Source organism: Rhopalosiphum padi, chromosome 2 (assembly GCF_020882245.1).
Source record: "Rhopalosiphum padi isolate XX-2018 chromosome 2, ASM2088224v1, whole genome shotgun sequence".
NCBI lineage: Eukaryota > Metazoa > Arthropoda > Insecta > Hemiptera > Aphididae > Rhopalosiphum > Rhopalosiphum padi.
Window position 1 is genome coordinate 19,472,685 of NC_083598.1, and position 20,233 is coordinate 19,492,917.

Below are 20,233 nucleotides of genomic sequence, written 5' to 3' on the forward strand. Positions count from 1 at the left end.
AACTTACTGCCGCCGCCCGGCCGCCGTCAGCACTCAGCACCACTGCCGCCGGACGAATCATCGACGCCGCCGCCGCCGCCACAATCCGCGCTCCGTGTTCTTTCGGCAACGCTGTCGGCGCCAATACGCACATAGCGTCCACGGTCCACTCGACACTCACCGTTGTAACGCGGACTCAGTCGGTCGTTATTTTCAACCGCCACTCGTATAATTCCATACGAAATCCCGCACGTACGCCGGCTACAGACAAACGACGATTTATATCCTTTTTTTTCTGACAAAGAAATCTCAACGAGGGTTTTTTTTCTCGTACACACTTTCGAAATTTTAAAACATTCGCAAAAGAAACGATAATATGGCTGAAGAAAATACACCGGTAGCGGCGGCAGCAGCAGCCGTAGGAGACCAGCCACAGGAGAAATCGGCTACCGAGACCGTAGCTGAACAGCCAAAAGTCGAGGGCAACGGCAAAGCTGCGGCAGCCGCCGTAGAGGAACCACCAAAACCCGAGATGAGAGCCGTCGTGCTCACCGGGTTCGGCGGTCTCAAGTCCGTCAAGATCCTGAAGAAACCCGAACCGACCATGGGCGAGGGTGAAGTCGTGATCAGGGTAAAGGCGTGGTAAGTAATCTTTTTTCAGAACTTTATAATTATACGTTTATGTCTTTACCCCTGCGAGTACCAATCATCCGATTATCGTACTACCAATCCGTCGCCGACTCTAACATATGGTGGTTGCGTAACGGTTCGGACGTGCTCCCTCTCTAGTTTGTACGTATAAATAGATCGTCCACGGGGAACGTAATATTTTTAATTATTATTGTTCATTATGTATTTCACCACAATTGTTGCGGTTTGGTCCTCGACCGGAAGATAAGAACAGAAAAGTTGTCATCGGGTGGGAAATGGTGTAAGGGTACTGCCGCCGCCCTGGGCGTTTTTCTTTCTCGATTTTTTTACTCCGAAAACATTATTTGGCGACCACCGCGTAACCCTGTGGTATGATTAGTGTTCTAACCATATTATGTAATAACTTGTACGTGAGACGATGTAAACCTGTTGTCATCCCACGATTTATTTTTCATCGATCGCCACCGACCCCGCATTCGTTGTCGAGCGGGTGGATATAATACTACGTCAGCTCGCATCTACCGGCTACCTGTTAGTCGTAATCCCTCCCTAAGCCCTAAGTCCACGAACGAGGATAAACGATTACAATAAATAATAATGTTCTGCGTCAGTTTTCGCACGAGTGTTACGAGGCGGCGGCGGCGACGTCTCGTCTTTTCGGCCATAAATCGTTACCCGCGGCGGCTGCGGCAAAAGGACCCCTCCCGAATCCCGATTTACGTGCATACGGTAGCAGCTGTCCCACCGTTCCCACCTGTTTATTTGTGTCCGAATCTCCTTTTATATATTGTCGTTGCTATAATAATTATTAATATTTTTTTTTTTATTCCGCCGTTCGTGCTGTGTACACAAGCGTCGGACGGGGATTAAATGGACGTCTCGGGCTGGTTTTTTCTCCCCTTTTCGCCGCGCCCGTTCTCCACGGTAATCGGACCCATAGTAGACTCGTTCGTCGGGTGGAAACATTGGGGTTTAATATTCCGTTGTTCGACAGTCGTCGAGCCGACAACGTGTTGCATTTTCGCCGAGTTCGCACACAACAATAGTTGTTGGACGGGCGGGGTGCTAGCGAGAAAACGAAACGAAACATATGGACGATCAAATATTGTTAAATCATTTTCCATTTCCACAATTAATAAATAATACCAGATTTATTTTTTCTATTACTACTAATACTTATTATTGATAACCATAACCATCACGGTATTCGAAAATCTGTCATCATTGTACATTCGATTTGTACGCTCAAACGCATAACAGCTCTTCAAACAGTAAAAAACTAGATATGTTTATACCTATATCGTAGTATTCAATGATGACAGATTAATATCGAAAACATAAAAAAATAAATAATCGGTTGTTTGTGTTACCCGGCCGTCACGGAAATGGAAAATAACGGAATTTTCAGAATTGTTGCCTGTTGTGACGGTGGTTCTACGAAAAAAATTAAAGTTATTATTACCGCCGACTCGTTTGTAGAACGATGAAATGATGACCGAGTCATTTGAATATTATCTATGTTTGTAAACTCGACCGAGTTTTTAACGGTCGGATTTTGTTCAATTACCAGAACGAAAATAATAAAATAATAATAGCTTAGTGAAAAGGGAATTGAATAACCTTGGCCTGAGATGCGCACGCCACCGTCTGGACTATCGAAAGACAAAAACTACAACTCAACAATGTATTTATATATATATATAATATTATATTATGTAATAACTTGAGAGCGTGTGTGTGCGCTTGTTCGTGCGAAGGCGGATTATACTACTTATTCGTTCGCCCGAAAACTCGTTGAATGTGACTGACCTAACACTCGCAGAAACGTCACGTCCTCCGCCCCGCTTGTCCGTCGTTTACCACCAGTCACTAACCCCCGACCCGGTTATAGGTAAGGCAAGCGAATGTTTAAAATGCAATTCCCCGAATCATTCGTTTTTTAATTATATAAAATAGTATATCCAATCGCGTATCGTCTCGATGATTTTGTTGGTTTTTTCTATTTCGACGTAGTGAAAATCTTACCTATGTCGATTGTTTTTAATACTATGATTATTATGTTTGAACCTCCTACCACCTTCGCTATCATAAAATTCGAGAACACAGCATTCCTTTTTTTCAACACCGTGCATACCGGATACGACAGTATCTGTTTAGGCTTGGTTGGCGAAAACTCGGGTGGCTATCGTTAATTGCAGTCGTAGTTCTTATCGACGAGTATTGTTTGCTACTTACAATTACAATTATATTCCTGTAACCCTATCGTAACTTAATAATGGCACCACGCAATAAATAAATAATGCTATAATACGAGGATCAAACACGTGTTTTCAAAAATAATAGAATAACGAAAAAAAAAACCAATAATAAATATTTATAAAAGAGCCGCCGGAGAAAAGAGAATCGTAAATTTTATGACGTTCAAAACGGTCGTTGGGATAAGATGGAAAAATATATTATTCGCCAAGCGATTTTGTTGTAAAATTAGACATAAAACACTCGTATTTGCGTCATCGAGTGGCAAAATCTTCTTGGCCGAATGTCGAAAAAAATTCTCATAGTACCTATACAAACAAAATCCGGTTTCTTTTGTAGCGTAATAATTGGGATGTGCTCGTAAACGAAATAGTATCGAGATTTGCAACAAAATAATATATGACTCGTATTTGCGAATGGACGTTTAGGGCGTGTATTGTATTATCATATTATATATGTATGCATGGGGCTCGGCTCGCGGTGGTGCCACGGTAGGGATGTTTTGACCAAACCTGGCAACGTTGCGCCCGCCGCTGACGGCACGAACACATGTTGCGATCGGTTCAACGGCGGCGACGGGTTCGACGGTTACGCAGTTACGCTGCCTTTCGTCGACCCGTCTTGGCTCGCACACACGCGCTCGTTATCACAATATCGCGAAGGGATCAACAAGTCCAGTGTAATATTGCACTTTATAACAGCAGACTGCATTAGTGTGCAACTGTGGTTTACAAATCACCGCCCTTTCGACGCGTATTTCTCCATCTACCCCTTCACCACTAATACGACTTAAATCTGTCACCCGACGATTAGCTTTTGTCGCTCTTTATTTCGCACTGTTTTATAAAAAAAAAAAACTTTTAACTGCTTTTCTCGTCACCTCGTTATCGTGATGCCAATCGTCCGTTTTAAGGGATGCCCTGAAGGAAAGTGATTTTGTAGCAGGTTTCAGCGTGAATGGGTGTGTACGTATACGATTGAGATCGATCGGTCAATGCGAAAAAGGCTACCACCTCGGTTCGCGATGAGTCATTCAGGCCATTCCCATTATTTTATATTACCTACGGAATTCGAAGACTTGTGTAAAATGATTCATTTTAATAACAATATATATTTTTATCGTATCTACTTGGTAGAATTATTCATTAGTATTTATTCCTACTTCAAAGGAAGTATTATACCACCAATAAATAACATGCGATGACATACTACAGTATGATAATAACATGATAAATGGATGAAAATAATTGACATTTTGACAAAAACTGAAATTTTTAAGTGTTGATGGAAATATTTATTTAGCAATTCATATTATATAACCATCATTTTCATTATCTTATTAGTTATTGTTTTATAATATTTTGTAAACTAAACTACTGGTAAATAATAACCTATCCTCAATAAATTAATTAATTTTGTATCTATTTCAATAGCTCAAGTGTGTTTTTGTTTTTCATTTATAAAAGTGTAATGAATAACTATTTATATAGCACCATAGTAATTCATATAGTACCAACCGATAACCACTATATTTTTGCTTTACGTACATTGTTCAATGTTTAGTCTAAACTAAACTATCAGAAAATAAAAATTATTTTCGATCACAAAACTCTAAGTAGGGGTTGAAAAACACCAAATGTATAACAAAGGATTTATGGTATAAAAACTCGATTGGACAATACACATATTATAAAGGAAGGAAGTCATAACATTCCTTGCCGCAGGGGTGTGTTATTAGAAATCGCGAAGGAATTCCTCGTTTAAGTAAAATACCTAACATATTTTTCATTCATTGAATAAATTACTGTATAATGAGTTGATTTTTATTTAATTCGTAGTTATACTAATGACATTTTTATACGATGGAGCATTCATATGTTTATACATACATCATTTGAAATTTACATTAGTCATTAATTTTTCATCAATTTTTTTGCAACTGACAAGTGTTATTTTGTAAATTTAAAAACAAATACCTCCGTTTTTCTCTTGAAATTGATAAACTTTATATTGTAAAAGACTGTAGAACTCGCTCTTCTGTATATTAGATTTCGAGTGAAATTTTTCATTGAGTAGGACACAGTAATTGATATATTGAATTTAAATTCATATTTTTAAATCATGATATTGTATTCTGAGCGAAAGAGGATGGATCCGCATTTAATTCTAAAAATACCTAGTAATTATTTTTTATCTTTTAATATAGTTATATTATCGCAACATCGCTAATGTATTTTTTTAATTCGTGAGATTTAAGTAATTTTTACTAAAAAACGTATGTAAGTTATTAGTAAATACCGGTGTATCGAAGAATGGCGTGAATACGAGTAGATTGATAATAAACTATAAAAAAGTAGTTTAGTTTAGTTATAGTCTAAATAATTCGAACATTTCGGTGTAAAAAATGATGTTTACAGAATAGTGAAAATTTCCCTAGTTCCTATAGTTAATATTTATTAATTTCCACAAAACTAAAATAGTTTGAAGAAAACTATAGTCTTAACTAGTTTAGAGTGTTTAGACCTTCTTAAACACTAACTTGTTCTAATGTTTTTTACCAGAAGTACCTCAGTATTGATGTTCCAAAACGTGATGAGTTTTTTTATTAGTACGCATAGTTAAAAAAATTATAAGTCTATTACGATTCATTCATTATATATCACTACATACCATACTAACCAATAGAAATATAGAATACATTTTAAGTGCTTATGCTTATTGTAGATATCCGTCGCTATTTTGTTACTGTTTATTAATTACAATTAATTTAAAAAGTAAAAATAAGTAATAAAATGTAATAATAGCCTGATGCTAGGCATTCTATTGATCCTTCGAGAATATTATATTGGCATTCCAATTTAATTAAAAATAAATAATACATTATATTCGACGTATTTATCATTACACAAATATACATTTCTAATCTATCATTTTGAATTAATATTTATTGATGGTAGTTAATTATTTTATATTTTTAATATGTATGTATCAATAATTTTAAGTGGTATAACAAAAAAATTAAAGTACAAATCGATTTTTATTTCAGAAAATAAAGCAGTTATATTTCCAATGTATACAGTATACTCAAATATTTAAATTGTACATGATGAAAGACTATCGTTATTTTAATGATGGGTGATAAATGATAACTTATACCTAAATAATAATAGTAATGTTGACTTTTGACCGAGATAAATTTAATAAGGATTAAATATTTGGAAGTGCTTGTTAACTCAACAACTGATGTGTCATCGTATTTTCGATAACACTTTAACAATATTATATATAAATATATAATAGGTATGCGAGTCGTTACGCTGGTACCCGCATATTTGAAATTTAGCTCCAGTAGGCAGTAATAATTGTTAGATAATTTATACAAATTCGTAACCTCCATATCAAAATTTTGTACACCCCCACATTACTTGAAAATTTATTTTTACGTTACGGGTGCCGAAGCTGGTCTCTGGTCGCGTACACTCGATCACTTTTTATGTTTCATATTTTGGCTAATCGACTCAAAAGCTATGCCAGCATTATTAATTTTACTTTTATAATTCATTTTTACGGGTTTTTTTTTATGTAGATTCGGTAATTCTTTTACATTATTTTATTTCTAATTTCATCAAAGAATCTTATTAGTTTATTTGTAATTACTACCGTTTCAATTTTCTAAGTAGGTAGTAAGTACTGCGTACAATGTTGTATCAGATAATATTATTTGAAATGTTTAGTTGATTACAATATTAAACACATATTTAACAGAATGTACTTAATACTCAATATTTTTCTCATGATTATTTATACAGTGTTAAAATTGAATGTTGACTATATATTATACTATAATGATTTTTATCAAACACTGTACATAACTTTATATGCATATTGCATTTTCATATTACTACATTTTGCTACATATCTATATGTAGTATAATAGTATGTCCACGCGTTATATGCATACTGTATTACTGTCATTGCTATGGAATTTTCTTTTCAACAATTTCAAATCGAATACACCCAATCCTAGTTGTTTTATGATTAACGTTGTATCTTATTATAGTTACATCATAGAAAAATAAATAGGTTTTTGACCCCAGTACGAATTTCAATATCTAATTTTTTTTTATTTACTGTACAATATATATTATAATGATTTAGGTTGATGTTGCCGGGATTATCAACAGATGATTTATATTGTGTCATGTCGACACGTGTATAAACACAAAGAACATTTTTTTCACTCTATAGTAATGCGCCTATATCAGTTTAAGCTAATAAACAATATAATATATCGTTAACAGTGAAAAATAATAATAAAATGAGGTCGGATCCTTTGAACAACAATCAGTACCTACTATTGTGGATAAAATAATAATAATTTAGAAGGCACCTATATAGAGTTGAGAATCATACCAATCTACACTGTAAAAACTAAAAGTAATAATATTAAAGTAGCTTTCGTGTTTCCGAACCGACAATGAATACACGCCGACACGGTTTGACCTTATCTGTTTGCTTGAGTGTCCAAATAATAATAAAAGTCTTTATTTTATTATTTTTTTTTCGTCGAGAGAATCAGTGAATCGTGCATCAAGTAGTGATATAAAATATAGAACTGAGGTGACGGGAGGAGGGTTGAAAAAGAAAAGTTTTTTCCGGTTCAATTGTCGTTAACCGTCGACAAGGAGAAATCTGCATTCGTCGTACACTGGCACAGTGGCACAATTTAGTAAGCAACTATATTTTTTACGTATCGTAGTCGTATTTTCATTACATAAAAAAAAGTGGGAATAAGTTGCACGGTTGACTGATTTTCTCTGTTTTCCAATTGCAAAACCTAATACTTGACGTACTTCCGGAACAGTATATATATATTATTAATTTTACTTCCGATTCTCTCGGGTTGACGGGCCGGGGTGGCTGCGGCGTCGTCAACGCGTGATCGAGAAACGCTATTATTCCGCTACCCGCGTCAAAAGGCGGAAGTAACGTTATAATATTATGAAAACGACCTCGTCACAGCCGAAGATTTTAGTTAATCTCTTTAGAGTGTTTTCCGTTGTATAAGCAGCGTGCACGCGCGGGGACGCGAAATAAAAACCGTTATCAAAATGATTTACGGTTGCGCGCCTAACACAATATGAAATGTCATGGTGTGCCGGTAGATAATAATAAGTGGCTCTGAGGAAACTCATTACTAGGTACTATGGCGATAGTAGTAGTTGTTATTACGCGTGGGTAGTCGTTGGGCAATAATGTTAATAATCCGAAGGGATAAAAAAATAAGACCGGTGTCGCGATTTTTTTATTTATCGTTACTTGTACACGACGACGGACCTCGTTTTAACGAATGCGCGCCGGCACCGCCTGCACGTATTCGTATTACTATATGGTTAACTTATTTTATTATTATTAAAAATTCTATGGGTTATGATGTTATTATTACTATTATATACATCACATACGTGCGTTATTATGTATGTATATATATATATATATATATATAACGCACTTAATAATAATAAAAACGAATCGCCGTGCGTAGTAGTAGTATTATATATAAATATTACAAAAACTATGTGGTCGTTACAAATAATACACCTATATAATAATATATAATGGGTGACGTGCTGCAGTGTCGTGGCGGCCCGACGGCTGGCGGCAACCGCGTTACGTGACTGTACAACACGTCTAGACACGTCGGCGTCACTGATAAATACGGTTTTTTCCTCCCCTTTTCTCTAACCCCCATGCGACCGCCGCCGTCACACGAACGCGCGTACGCTACAAACTACAATCCACGATGACGACTATATATATACCTGCACCTATATATAATATAATGCCGCCGGCCGACCACCACACCAAACATATTATTTGTATAGCATATACCTAAATATACAACTGTGCATTGCTCACGACTGCCGCCACTCGTCCATCCCTCCAGGGGTTATTCCCCCCGACCACGATATAACATTATATATGTAATATCACTTGTATATTGCGCGCGTTTAACTACCGACGGTCACGCGACGGACGCCGTCGTCGTCGTCGTCGTCGCCACTGTGCAGCCCTCGTCGTCGCCGTCGCCGCCACTGCTGCCGACGCCGTCGCGCTACGTTTACATTGCGATGTAATTATTGCACTCGATCGTGTCTCATAATAAAATAAAAATCGGGCCAACTGGGGCGCGCAACGGCCAATATAATAGCAACGTTTTCGGTGTGCGCCATATTATGTACACGCCGCTCCCTCGGTTTGGCGCACCGACACGACGGCGGCGGCGGGCTGGAAATGCTTTTAAAACCCGATTATATACATTGTTGATCTGAATCACCTCGTTTCCCGTGTCTCGTGGCGATATAATACGTATATACTTATATATAGGGCACCGCCCGCCCGCCCGCCGGTGTATAGGCGACACGATAAATGGATTACGTTTTTCGATTGTACAAATTGAAAAAAAAATAAATACAAAAAACCCATTTTCGTGTACAACGACGACGGCGACGGTGGCTTTTACGCGGAAATGAAAGTGTCGTGTATCGTATCGGCAATATTATGTTTGAAAAGACACCTGTATTCGATATTGTTATCGATATCGATGAACTTAAATGTAATATAATGTATACTTACTACACACCTATAACTACCCTTCGCGTTTTATACTTTTTACTCTTTTGTTGCGATAATCTTGTCTTTTTTTTTTTGAACGAGACGGATAATGACGATCGCATTATAATTTATTGTAAATGTACTCGTATAGTATCTATATGTGTAGATATAGGTACTTTTATAAATATATTCACTTTATATATCGACATATCTGTGGTAAACAGTAATACTTATATACGTACATGTTGTACACAAAAAACTATTTCAGCATGGAGTTCGTCGTGTTTTGTTTTTATAACTATTTTTCGGACGTAGGCTATATAGGTACATATGTATAACAATATATAATCATTTTGTCTGAAATATAAAACGCGCGTGGAGTTTGCAATTTTAAAATTATTATATCGATTTATAACTACTTATTTAATGCATTTTTATTAATTATTTTGATGTTTTCTTTTCTAGTGGTTTGAATTTCCAAGATTTAATGGCCCGACAAGGCGTGATCGAGTCTCTGCCTAAAGCTCCTTTCATATTGGGTTTCGAATGTTCCGGCATCATCGAACAAGTCGGAGAAGGTGTTGAGAAGTTCAAGGTAAAAATATCTGCTGTGTACATAATATGAATCATGATGCAGAAAACGACGACTGCATATATTATTATTATTACAGTGATATACATTCGTGACTAACCATCCGTGTATGTGATGTACTGATGTATGATATCTTATATAGGATGTATTATTATTAGTAGTATTATTGTGTTCTTCGATAGTATCGAATTTTGAAACATAGGCCGTAGGCATATCAATTTTCCGGTCGCTCTTGATTTTTTACTTCGTGTATTAAAATATTATATACGCGATTCCCCGGTGTCAAATTCTTTTAATAGACAAATGAATAACGAAACGAAAATAATATTCGCATATCGTTGCCCACGCGAGTGTTTGACGGAGATTAATAATGATATATCTTATGTACACACGAGTCACTTGATACACGAGAAAAACGCATGTGTTCGTTTAACAGCTCGGCTTAATTTAAACTATTCCGTTCACCGAAGCGTCGGTTCGCATCCGGCGCTTGCGTGTACATTGCGAACGAGATCTCTCGTATATGTATAGTGGTATGTGTATATAGAATATTATTATGTATACAGTATATACGGTGCCCATACAACAACCGCCTAGTCTGGGGTTAAAGACACGATTAAGCATTATAGCTGTAAAGGAATGTATATACTATTTACGATCGACAGGGATAGATTTCAATTTCCATCCCATCACACTCATCTCGGTCTCCAATTCTCCATCATCGCAGTCCAGTAAAACGCGTTGCTTGACATTAACCTTGTATATGTGTGTAATGTGTATACACAGCCGTCAAAAGGGACAAGTTTCTAATCGTTCGTGCGAACCACGTGCGGTTAAAATATGCGTAGAGGTGAAGGGGGTGCGGCATGCCGTGGCATCCTTACTCCTTATACTTACAATAGAATCGTCTGTGGTAAATTTTAGTATAATACAAATACAATGTTATCATCTAGACCGGAGTGGCGACGGAACGACGGTTATTTTCTTAAGTGACGGGACGTATTATTACACTGTTCAATGTCATAGGAGGGTCCGGCGTGTACAGAATATATATATTATACTGCAGCGGTGCGTGTGCCGTATATACAGACGATAATAATAATAATAATAATAATAATTAAACTATAACCCGCATAGAGAAGCTATACGGATTACTAACCTCGAGGTATGCAAACGTCGTCGTCGTCAATATGATTAAGTAAAAAAAAATGTTAATAGACCGTTTCTTTTTTATATCGTTTGGTGGAGGGAGAGTAGTGGAGACGCGCCGTTTGCTGCCGTCGCTTATTTGTATACTATAGTGTCACGGAGACGTGGACACTCGGTGGGCGCTCTCACACGTGCGGGCCACAGATCCAAGAATGCGATGTCGTGTGAAACGTGAATAATGACGATAATTGATCCTCATTGAGTCTAATTATTTAATAATCGAATACTGCATTACACACACAAACTACACACCTATTCAATGGCTAACATCTATATGGGATGATCATTATTCATCGTAGCCGTCTATGTTCGGTGGTAAATGGATATATGGCCAATTCGATTGAATTTTTTACGCCCGCGTTTGCGTGTACGCCACGTCATGGTCGTCGCCATCATTCGCCGCCAATGTATTGTATCGGGAGTTAAAAAGTTCTGAAAACTTCATTTATAGTATTTTCTCGTACGACACGCCAACCGTCAATAATGTCGACGTTACAATGATCGTACAGACAAATGTTAATTATTCACGCAATATTACTTTTTTCGACAGAGGTAAACCACAATAAAATGCCCGAATAATGTTACATTGCAGCTGTGAGATGGTGATATACCATCGTAGTCACGGGAACGTCGGGAACCATTAAGTACGTCAACACGTGATTATTTTTTTCTCCCTTATAATAAGTGACAACGTGAATGCGTTAAACCAGATGCAGATCGTTAACAAGACGAAAAAAAGAGAAATATATACGTGAACGTCTGGATTTTTGTCAGAGATACTACCGAAAATATAACTTACATTTTCTCAAAAAAAAAATTAGTTTACTTTTCGATCAAATAAATATGTTGAATGCAGTAACATTATATAGACGACTGTATGATGAAAAAACCGGTATCTACATATCATATATCAAGATTTTTTTAAAAATAGATTGGTATATATTATAAAAATATAACATATTCAAATACTCATCAATATTGTGTTCACTTTTAATGAGTTTTCAAACAAGTTATTAATTTTATGAGTTATTAAAATAATAAAACTAATATTGATGTATTACAAAAATGTCGGATAAAAGCATTTTTTATATAATTTTATTTTCAAATTCAATAAAATGGTATAAATATTTCTTTTATCTAAATATAATTTCATGTGGGCCCAACCCTTATGTAATAATTGTAATTATTATAATATTATTTGATAATTGATATTTAATACACATATTATCAAATTATCCAATTAATGTCTCCGACATTAATATGACCTATTTAATCGAACTATAATATCAATATCACAATAATATATCGATGCACTTATATTGCATATATTATATATTTATATTTAGGTACTCTATATTATGAATTATAATACCCAAGTGTCAAACTAGATCATGCATATTGAGTTCTAAACATTGGATTCGTATTAATGATACGTTTCGAAAATTAAAAATGCTCCAGGGCATTACATCTTCAGTCCTCTATCATTATTAAATATTATTATTAGCCCCTAGTGCTCGTAAAAATACTTTTTTTTTATCGCTCTTGACCGACAACCGGTTTCTTTGTCAGTTATTATGAAAAACTGAAAAACAGACGTCGTTCTCCCACGTGCAAATCGATTACCATAATAAAAATAACAACAACGGCAATTTTATTATTATTATTATTGTTACGTATTGCGTGGTATAGGTACGATAACGGATAAATAAAATATTATATAATACGAATAGTTATAACTCGTATACAGCGTAGTCGTTCGAAATATTTTGGAGAGGAATTGAGTAAACTACCCATCATCCATAATATATTAAATAAACAGCAGTAAACACAAATAGATATAAAAATCAGGTTTGTTAGTATTTTTTCTAGTATGAAATAAGAAACTCTAATAAATTAAAATATAAAATTAATCTATTCACATATTGAAATATATATTATGTTAAAGTCGAACCACCACGAATTATCTGTTTATCACTTCGTATTTAAATTTGTAGTTTAAGTATATTATAATAATGTAATAACAATCCTGTGTATTTTATCCACAGGTCGGCGATCGCGTTGTAGCGCTCCCTGAGTGGCGCGCGTGGTCCGAGCTCGTATCCGTGCCGGCCAAGAACGTGTTTGCCATACCGGATAACTTGAACTATGTGGACGCCGCGGCCTTGGCCACCAACTACATCGTTGCCTACGTGTTGCTGTTCGAGTTGGGCGCCGTCAAGCCCGGCAGCAGCCTGATACTGCACTCGGCCGGTGGTGGCGTGGTAAGTGTATATTTTAATTATATGTTATCTATATTCCATATACACGATATATATGTATAGAGTGACTAAGTAAAGTTAAAGTTATAGAATACCTAACTTGCAGCAGTTACATGTACAAGTTACTTACAAAGTACAATATGAAAATGAAACGATGTAGTAACTTCTAGTCGTGAACACAGTACCCCAACTAAATTAGATAAAAATAACTTTGTCACCAACATAAGTATAACTTCTAACTTTTGACTAGTTAATGGCCTAAACTCTGAGACAATATTATAATTTATAACATTCCAAACGCGTGCAAGTTTGTATTTGTGATGAGATGGGGTTTCCTTTCCATTTCATACTATATATTTTATAATAACGTGTATTACTTACTAAAATATTGTACTGTTGTACCTATCCTATAATAATTTTGTCGCTTGGTTTCTTTGTTTTCTGTTATTGGTTTTGTACATTTTTTTTCTCTCAGTCAAAATTCCTTTTCAATTCTTACACTATTACATTTTATTTGGATCAGGGATGAATAAAGAGTATACATTTATAAATACGAGTATCTATACGTTGTGATGTTGGAGTCAGATTCCATATGACGATATTCTTTGGGCGTAGTTTTATGAAATAATATATTTTTTAAAAGCTTAAAAATAAAATATTATTTTATATTCATAAAAAATGTTATTTACTCACTATATCTACCTAATTATAAACGCGAGGTATAGATAATAGATTCATAAACATTCAGATATCTAATCACCAATCTAGCCATCACGTCTTGTTTTTCTTGCCCATTGGTTATTTACAATAAAGTGTATCAATATGGCATATTATTATTTTAATACATTGTTTAATATTTTGCTTTATTATAATCCATACATAATTTATATTACTTAATAGGCGTAACTAAGACTTTAAATTGAGTGTTTCCAACGATCAACCTAAAATTGTTTTCATTCAATAACAACTAATGATGTTTCGTATAAACATCTTAAAATTCCTATTTTTTCATAGGTTATTTTTTTCCAGTGATAAAAAACAAAATCAAATTTATAAATTATCTAAAATAATAATAATTATGGTTTCAATATTACTAACTGTAAAATAACATTTTATCGTTAAATCCTATACATATATTTATTTTACGTGGGGAGAAAGTTTGGAAATTATTTGAGCGTGCTTATTCTCTGTAAGCTATCTTTCACTATTGGTTTTGCCGTCAATGTTGGGATTATTCGAAATTTAAAACTAAACCATTGATGAACACGTTTTTAATTTTTAAATCCAAAACGGGTAAATAATTAAAATACATACTGGTCACTAGACATGACGATGTAACCACCATCGTGACTATTATAATAAATATTAAATGTATAATATATATAAGTATTAAGTATTATTATAGTTTTATAATCTAGAATATCTACTTAGAATAAGAATATGATTGATTCGAAATGTTGCAAATCGCAAATCTCCACCGGAATGTCATACAATATACAATATTAATCATATTATACATAATTAAATCGAATAATGAATTGATTTAGTTCTTTCACCGCCGCCAAAAGATAAGACATTATATAGTCTACTTGTATATGTAAAAAAAATACCGACTGCCGACTGGCGTAGGAAAACGCGGCACGTGTTTACATAGTGCTATGGTGGTATAAAATATAAATGTCAATTGTTTTTCACCGCGATCAATCGATTATGGACGCTCTCTCTTCTGTGATTTTCTCCTAGTCGTTTAATTGCAGCTACACAATCATTCGTTTTAGTGATTAGAAATCTCATGATTCTTCTGTTATGTAGTTTTAAATTGTTAGGTATCATTTATCGCGATAACCTTTGGTCAAAAGCTGTTTAATATAATTAAAGCGAAGAATTTAAACGTTATGTAGATATTATATTTTTATTAAGTTTGTCCGTCATATTTATTATTTAGTAATTTTTTTCGTGACTGTATACGATTTATATAGTTCATACAAACACGCATATTAATATGAACCATTGACTCCATAAATATATGCATTATTACGTCACACATTTATACATATTATAAATACACAGGTATTACATTTTATAAAAGTGAAAAAATTTATCTAGAATTTGGAAAGCGTTTGTAGTTTGTACTTTTATAGTATTATAGCGTAAATAACAGGAAAAATATTAGCACTGACTAAAAATATGAAAATTTTGTTCTAATTCTAACATCTGTACAATTATAACACTATAATAATATAATAAGTAATAACTTAATGAAAACAATATATTATTGTAATCACACCATCTTTTGAAATATTACATCGAATTTGAAAAACTAAAAATACACTTCTTGCGTCATTTTAATAATTAAAAAGCTGATTATAAAATATAAATCACAACTTAATAGTAGTATGTATAAGCAGGCGCGGATCCTGACTAAATTTACGGGGGGGGAGCAATAATATGCGTATTGTATTTCATCGGCTGCCAAAAACAGACATCTTAAAATTTACTGTGTGGCAGAGTCTACGAGGGGGAGCATGGCCACTTGGACCCCCTTGGATCCGCGCCTGGTACAACATACACACGTACCACATAGTAAATTTTCGTTCACCAGTTTCAATAGTGTGCTTTTAGTTTTAATATTAGAGTGAATTGACCTATTATCAAACTTTTAGGCAAGAACATTATCTGTGTTCTCTCGTTGGATTTTTACGATATTTTAATTTTTAAGTAAATTATGAGCATTTTCAAATATTTAATAATTTCATACTCATTACTCACCTAAAAATTAAAACATCGTAAAATGCCAACGAGGGAACACAGATAATGTTCTTACCTAATAGTTTGATAATAGGTCAATTCACTCTAATATTAAAACTAAAAGCACACTATTAAAATTGGTGAACGAAAATTTACTATGTGGTACGTGATGTGTAAGACGGAGACAACACATGCGCGGGTGAGACGTCCTCTTAATTAATCCATAACGAATATAAAATTGTAATAAAACCCATAATATAAATATTATGCTTTTAATAATATTCATTACCAAGATTATAATTTCAAATGTTTACAAACCTATTATTGATAATTTTAATTATTATTCTTATTAATTGTTTCTTGACAGAATTATATTTTGTAAGTAATTTAGAGTTAAATTTTAGTTCGTATAATAATATTAAATTTACTAACGAGTTTAATATTTTAATTTTTAGTTTTTGTTCGTCTTATATTTTATGAAATTGAAGGGTAAAGTTAATTAAAAATATATGGAGTGTTAAACAATTAAACTTATAGGTACATTATAATTTTAAATTGTTTTTAGTATAACATTTTACAGGCTTACAGCCGTAAGTAGTCGTAAAAATAACAACGTCTGTCGTCTACTAATATCAAATTAAATCAGTATACTTACTAATATTTTAATGTTTAGTGATAAATAAATTACGTATACCTTTTTATTAAGTACATTTTTAAGAACATTTATTGTGTGTAGGGAACATTCTATAAATTATGTTAATCTAAAATTCTAAACCATAAGAGATTAGACAAGAAAAATAATTTTTCGTTGAAAAGTAATAATAAAAATAAAACTTATTATAAAATTATTTTATTTTAAGGGTCAAGCAGTAGCCCAACTTTGCAAAACTGTAGATGTCACTGTATTTGGTGTAGCATCAAAAACTAAACATGAAGCTTTAAAAGGAACTATTGATCATCTTTTGGAACGTGGTAGTGATTATGCTGCTGAAGTTAGAAAGTAATTTACATAATTTAATAAATACTGAATATATATTAAAATTTGTAATCGATTTATTCAGGGTTTCTCCAGAAGGAGTGGATCTCTTTTTGGACTGTGTTTGTGGTGAAGAATGTAGCCGTGGATACTCTCTTTTGAAGCCTATGGGAAAATATATTTTGTTTGGTAAGTAGCATTTTTCTATTTTTATATTGTACTCAGTATTTTGCAAAATTAATTAAAATGTTTCGTTAATAATAAAAAATAATGTAAAACAAAACTTTTAGGTTCATCCAACATTGTCACAGGAGAAACAAAAAGCTTCTTTAGTGCTGCTAAATCTGTAAGTTTTGAATAGGTACCTAGTTAATAATAAATAAACAAAAAATTTATTTTTTATTTTTTTAAAGTGGTGGCAAGTGGATAAAATTTCTCCATTGAAATTGTTTGATGACAGTAAAACTCTTATGGGATTCAATTTAAGACGATTGTTGTTCCATCAAAACCAATCTGAATATGTGGCAAACATATTTGACAAAGTTATTGGATTATGGAAAGATGGAAAGGTTAAACCAGTTATTGATTCCACTTGGGCTTTTGAAGATGTTAGTATTCAAGTAGATTGTAGATATATAATTCAATATATATTTTATTAATATTTATAAATAATTTCAGGTTGGTGAGGCTATGCAAAAAATGCATGATAGAAAAAATATTGGAAAAATTGTTTTGGACCCAAGCTTGGAACCAAAACCAAAACCAGCAACACCAGTTAAAGGAAAATCAAAGAATGCTGATAAAGAAAAGGAAAAGAAAGAAGAAGATTCTTCTGCTAATGGCACTACAACTCCTGAAGTTTCAAGTCCTACAAGTATGATCATTTAATTTCTTATATGAATAGTACAAAAAAATGTATAACTCATTTAAAATGTATTAAATATGTTGAGTCAGTTAAAATTTTTACCATATTAAATGTATTTAAACTTAGAAATAATATACCAATTGGCAACTATAATCAGTATAGAAAAACTAATATGCTAAAGCCTGACAATATTCAGTTCTTTTACACATATCAATGCGACCATGCAATATCCTATCATAGTGCAATCAGTCTCAATAGTAGAATGAGAGATGCACAAAATTGGCATATTCTTGTATTAAAAAAGAGTATAGCCAGTCATCAATCTAGCTTTGTATTATAAAAAATGAAAATCTATATCTTGTTCTTATTTAATTAAAATTCATAATTCACTTAGGTTACCTAGGTGTTTGAGTTAGTTATGCAATTATTACTGACCATTGTTTGTATAATAAGTTCAAAGTAGATACAAATATAATAACAATATAATTTATAAATTGAGTATCTAATTTATTATGAATTAAATCTTTAAAGAATTTCTCAACTATTGTTAATCTATATTTTTCAAATTCATTACAAAATACATTTCCTTTTTTTTTCAATCATCAATGTTTAAATATTATAACTAAATATTAAAATATGATTTAAGTAAAAAAAAAAAACCTACGCTCTCTTTAAGTGCTCATTATTTAGTACATTCATGAATGTTTAAGAAAACTCATTTTTTAGCATTCACCTAATACTTGTGGGTGTTCTCATGGGGGTATATGGGGGGATGGCCTTTTTTTATTAGGTAATATAAAGTTTCCTGTTTAACTTAGTAATAATATATAAATATAAAATATTATTATATTATTATAATATATTTAAATATTTTCATATCCCCCCTCCCAATAAAAAATCCTAAAAATGCCTATATGCTAATACTAATTAAATATATTTAAATAATTAATAAAATAAAAATAAAAAAATGTGTTATTTGCAGCTAAAGAGAAGGAGAAGGAAAAGGAATCAAGTTGAATGCACGAGTGAAAACCTCATTCTCAAAAATTACTACCTACTTATTTAATAATAATAATAATAAAATAAACTTCTCGTTAGCGCTTTTTTCCAGTCTTATATTACACTAAATAATGAAATATCAATTTTAGCCTTTTTAGAAATATTTTAAATATTTGTTTCAATCATTTGAGTATTGACAAACTTTTATTTATACTTGGTCAAATAATATTATATAATACTATATTATTGTTTTGATTAATGATATAAATTGTTTTACCTAATCAACAATTTATTACACTAGGCCTAATTTATTACTAGTAAACATGTACCAAATATTATGTATACTTATGTGTTAATTTTATATAATTGTTTTGGTTCATTTTGCTCGTACATCTCTATGCATTTTCTATTATACTATAATTATTATTATTATTATTATTATTATTTTTAGCTTAAATTTTAAGTTTTATATTATACTAAAACATGAAATGATTTATTTTTCCATTATTTTTTTATATACAATTTCTAAATAAATACATGTGGAAGTTACATAACAATATATTTTTAATTTATACACACATACTACAAATGTATTAAGATTTATGTAGATTGAATAAATTCTGTTTAAACAAAAAATAATTATAAATGTGTGTGTGCAATTGTGTATAATATATCTATACACACACACACACACACACACACATACATACACACATTATATATTTATTTATTTATATGAGTATTATTATTACTATTATTATTATTATTATTATTATTATATATTATTTATTGTGCTGTTTAAAACTATTAAAAAAATATATAAGTATAATATATTTATATATGTATATTCAATAACTAATATAAGTGATTATTAATCAAAAAATAAAAGATAAAAATAATTAAAGATGTCTACAATAATAATATAATAAATTTAAGGATCTTTATGATAATAATAAATTAGATGTGACTATGCAAGCTTGTGATCGAATACATACTACCCATTTTAAATTATACACAACTACCACATCTGTACTATTCTGATGACAATTGTTGATTTAAAATTTAATATAAACTATGATTATGCA

General features: G+C 32.5%; 1 protein-coding gene across 1 annotated transcript; it reads left to right on the forward strand.

Annotated features, from left to right (window-relative positions):
• The first annotated feature begins 30 nt into the window (after positions 1-30).
• Positions 31-20,233, forward strand: LOC132920656 (synaptic vesicle membrane protein VAT-1 homolog-like). The gene is made up of 9 exons (XM_060983210.1): positions 31-621; positions 9,967-10,096; positions 13,348-13,563; positions 17,169-17,308; positions 17,370-17,473; positions 17,575-17,630; positions 17,698-17,892; positions 17,963-18,158; positions 19,132-20,233. The coding sequence occupies exons 1-9, from the start codon at positions 356-358 to the stop codon at positions 19,164-19,166; spliced, it is 1,338 nt and encodes a 445-aa protein (XP_060839193.1). The 5' UTR covers positions 31-355; the 3' UTR covers positions 19,167-20,233.

Coding starts and splice junctions, on each gene's coding strand:
- LOC132920656 (XM_060983210.1), top strand. CDS start 356: ATGGCTGAAGAAAATACACCGGTAGCGGCGGCAGCAGCAGCCGTAGGA. Junction 13,564..17,168: donor ACTCGGCCGGTGGTGGCGTG/GTAAGTGTATAT, acceptor TTTTATTTTAAG/GGTCAAGCAGTAGCCCAACT. Junction 18,159..19,131: donor TGAAGTTTCAAGTCCTACAA/GTATGATCATTT, acceptor TGTTATTTGCAG/CTAAAGAGAAGGAGAAGGAA.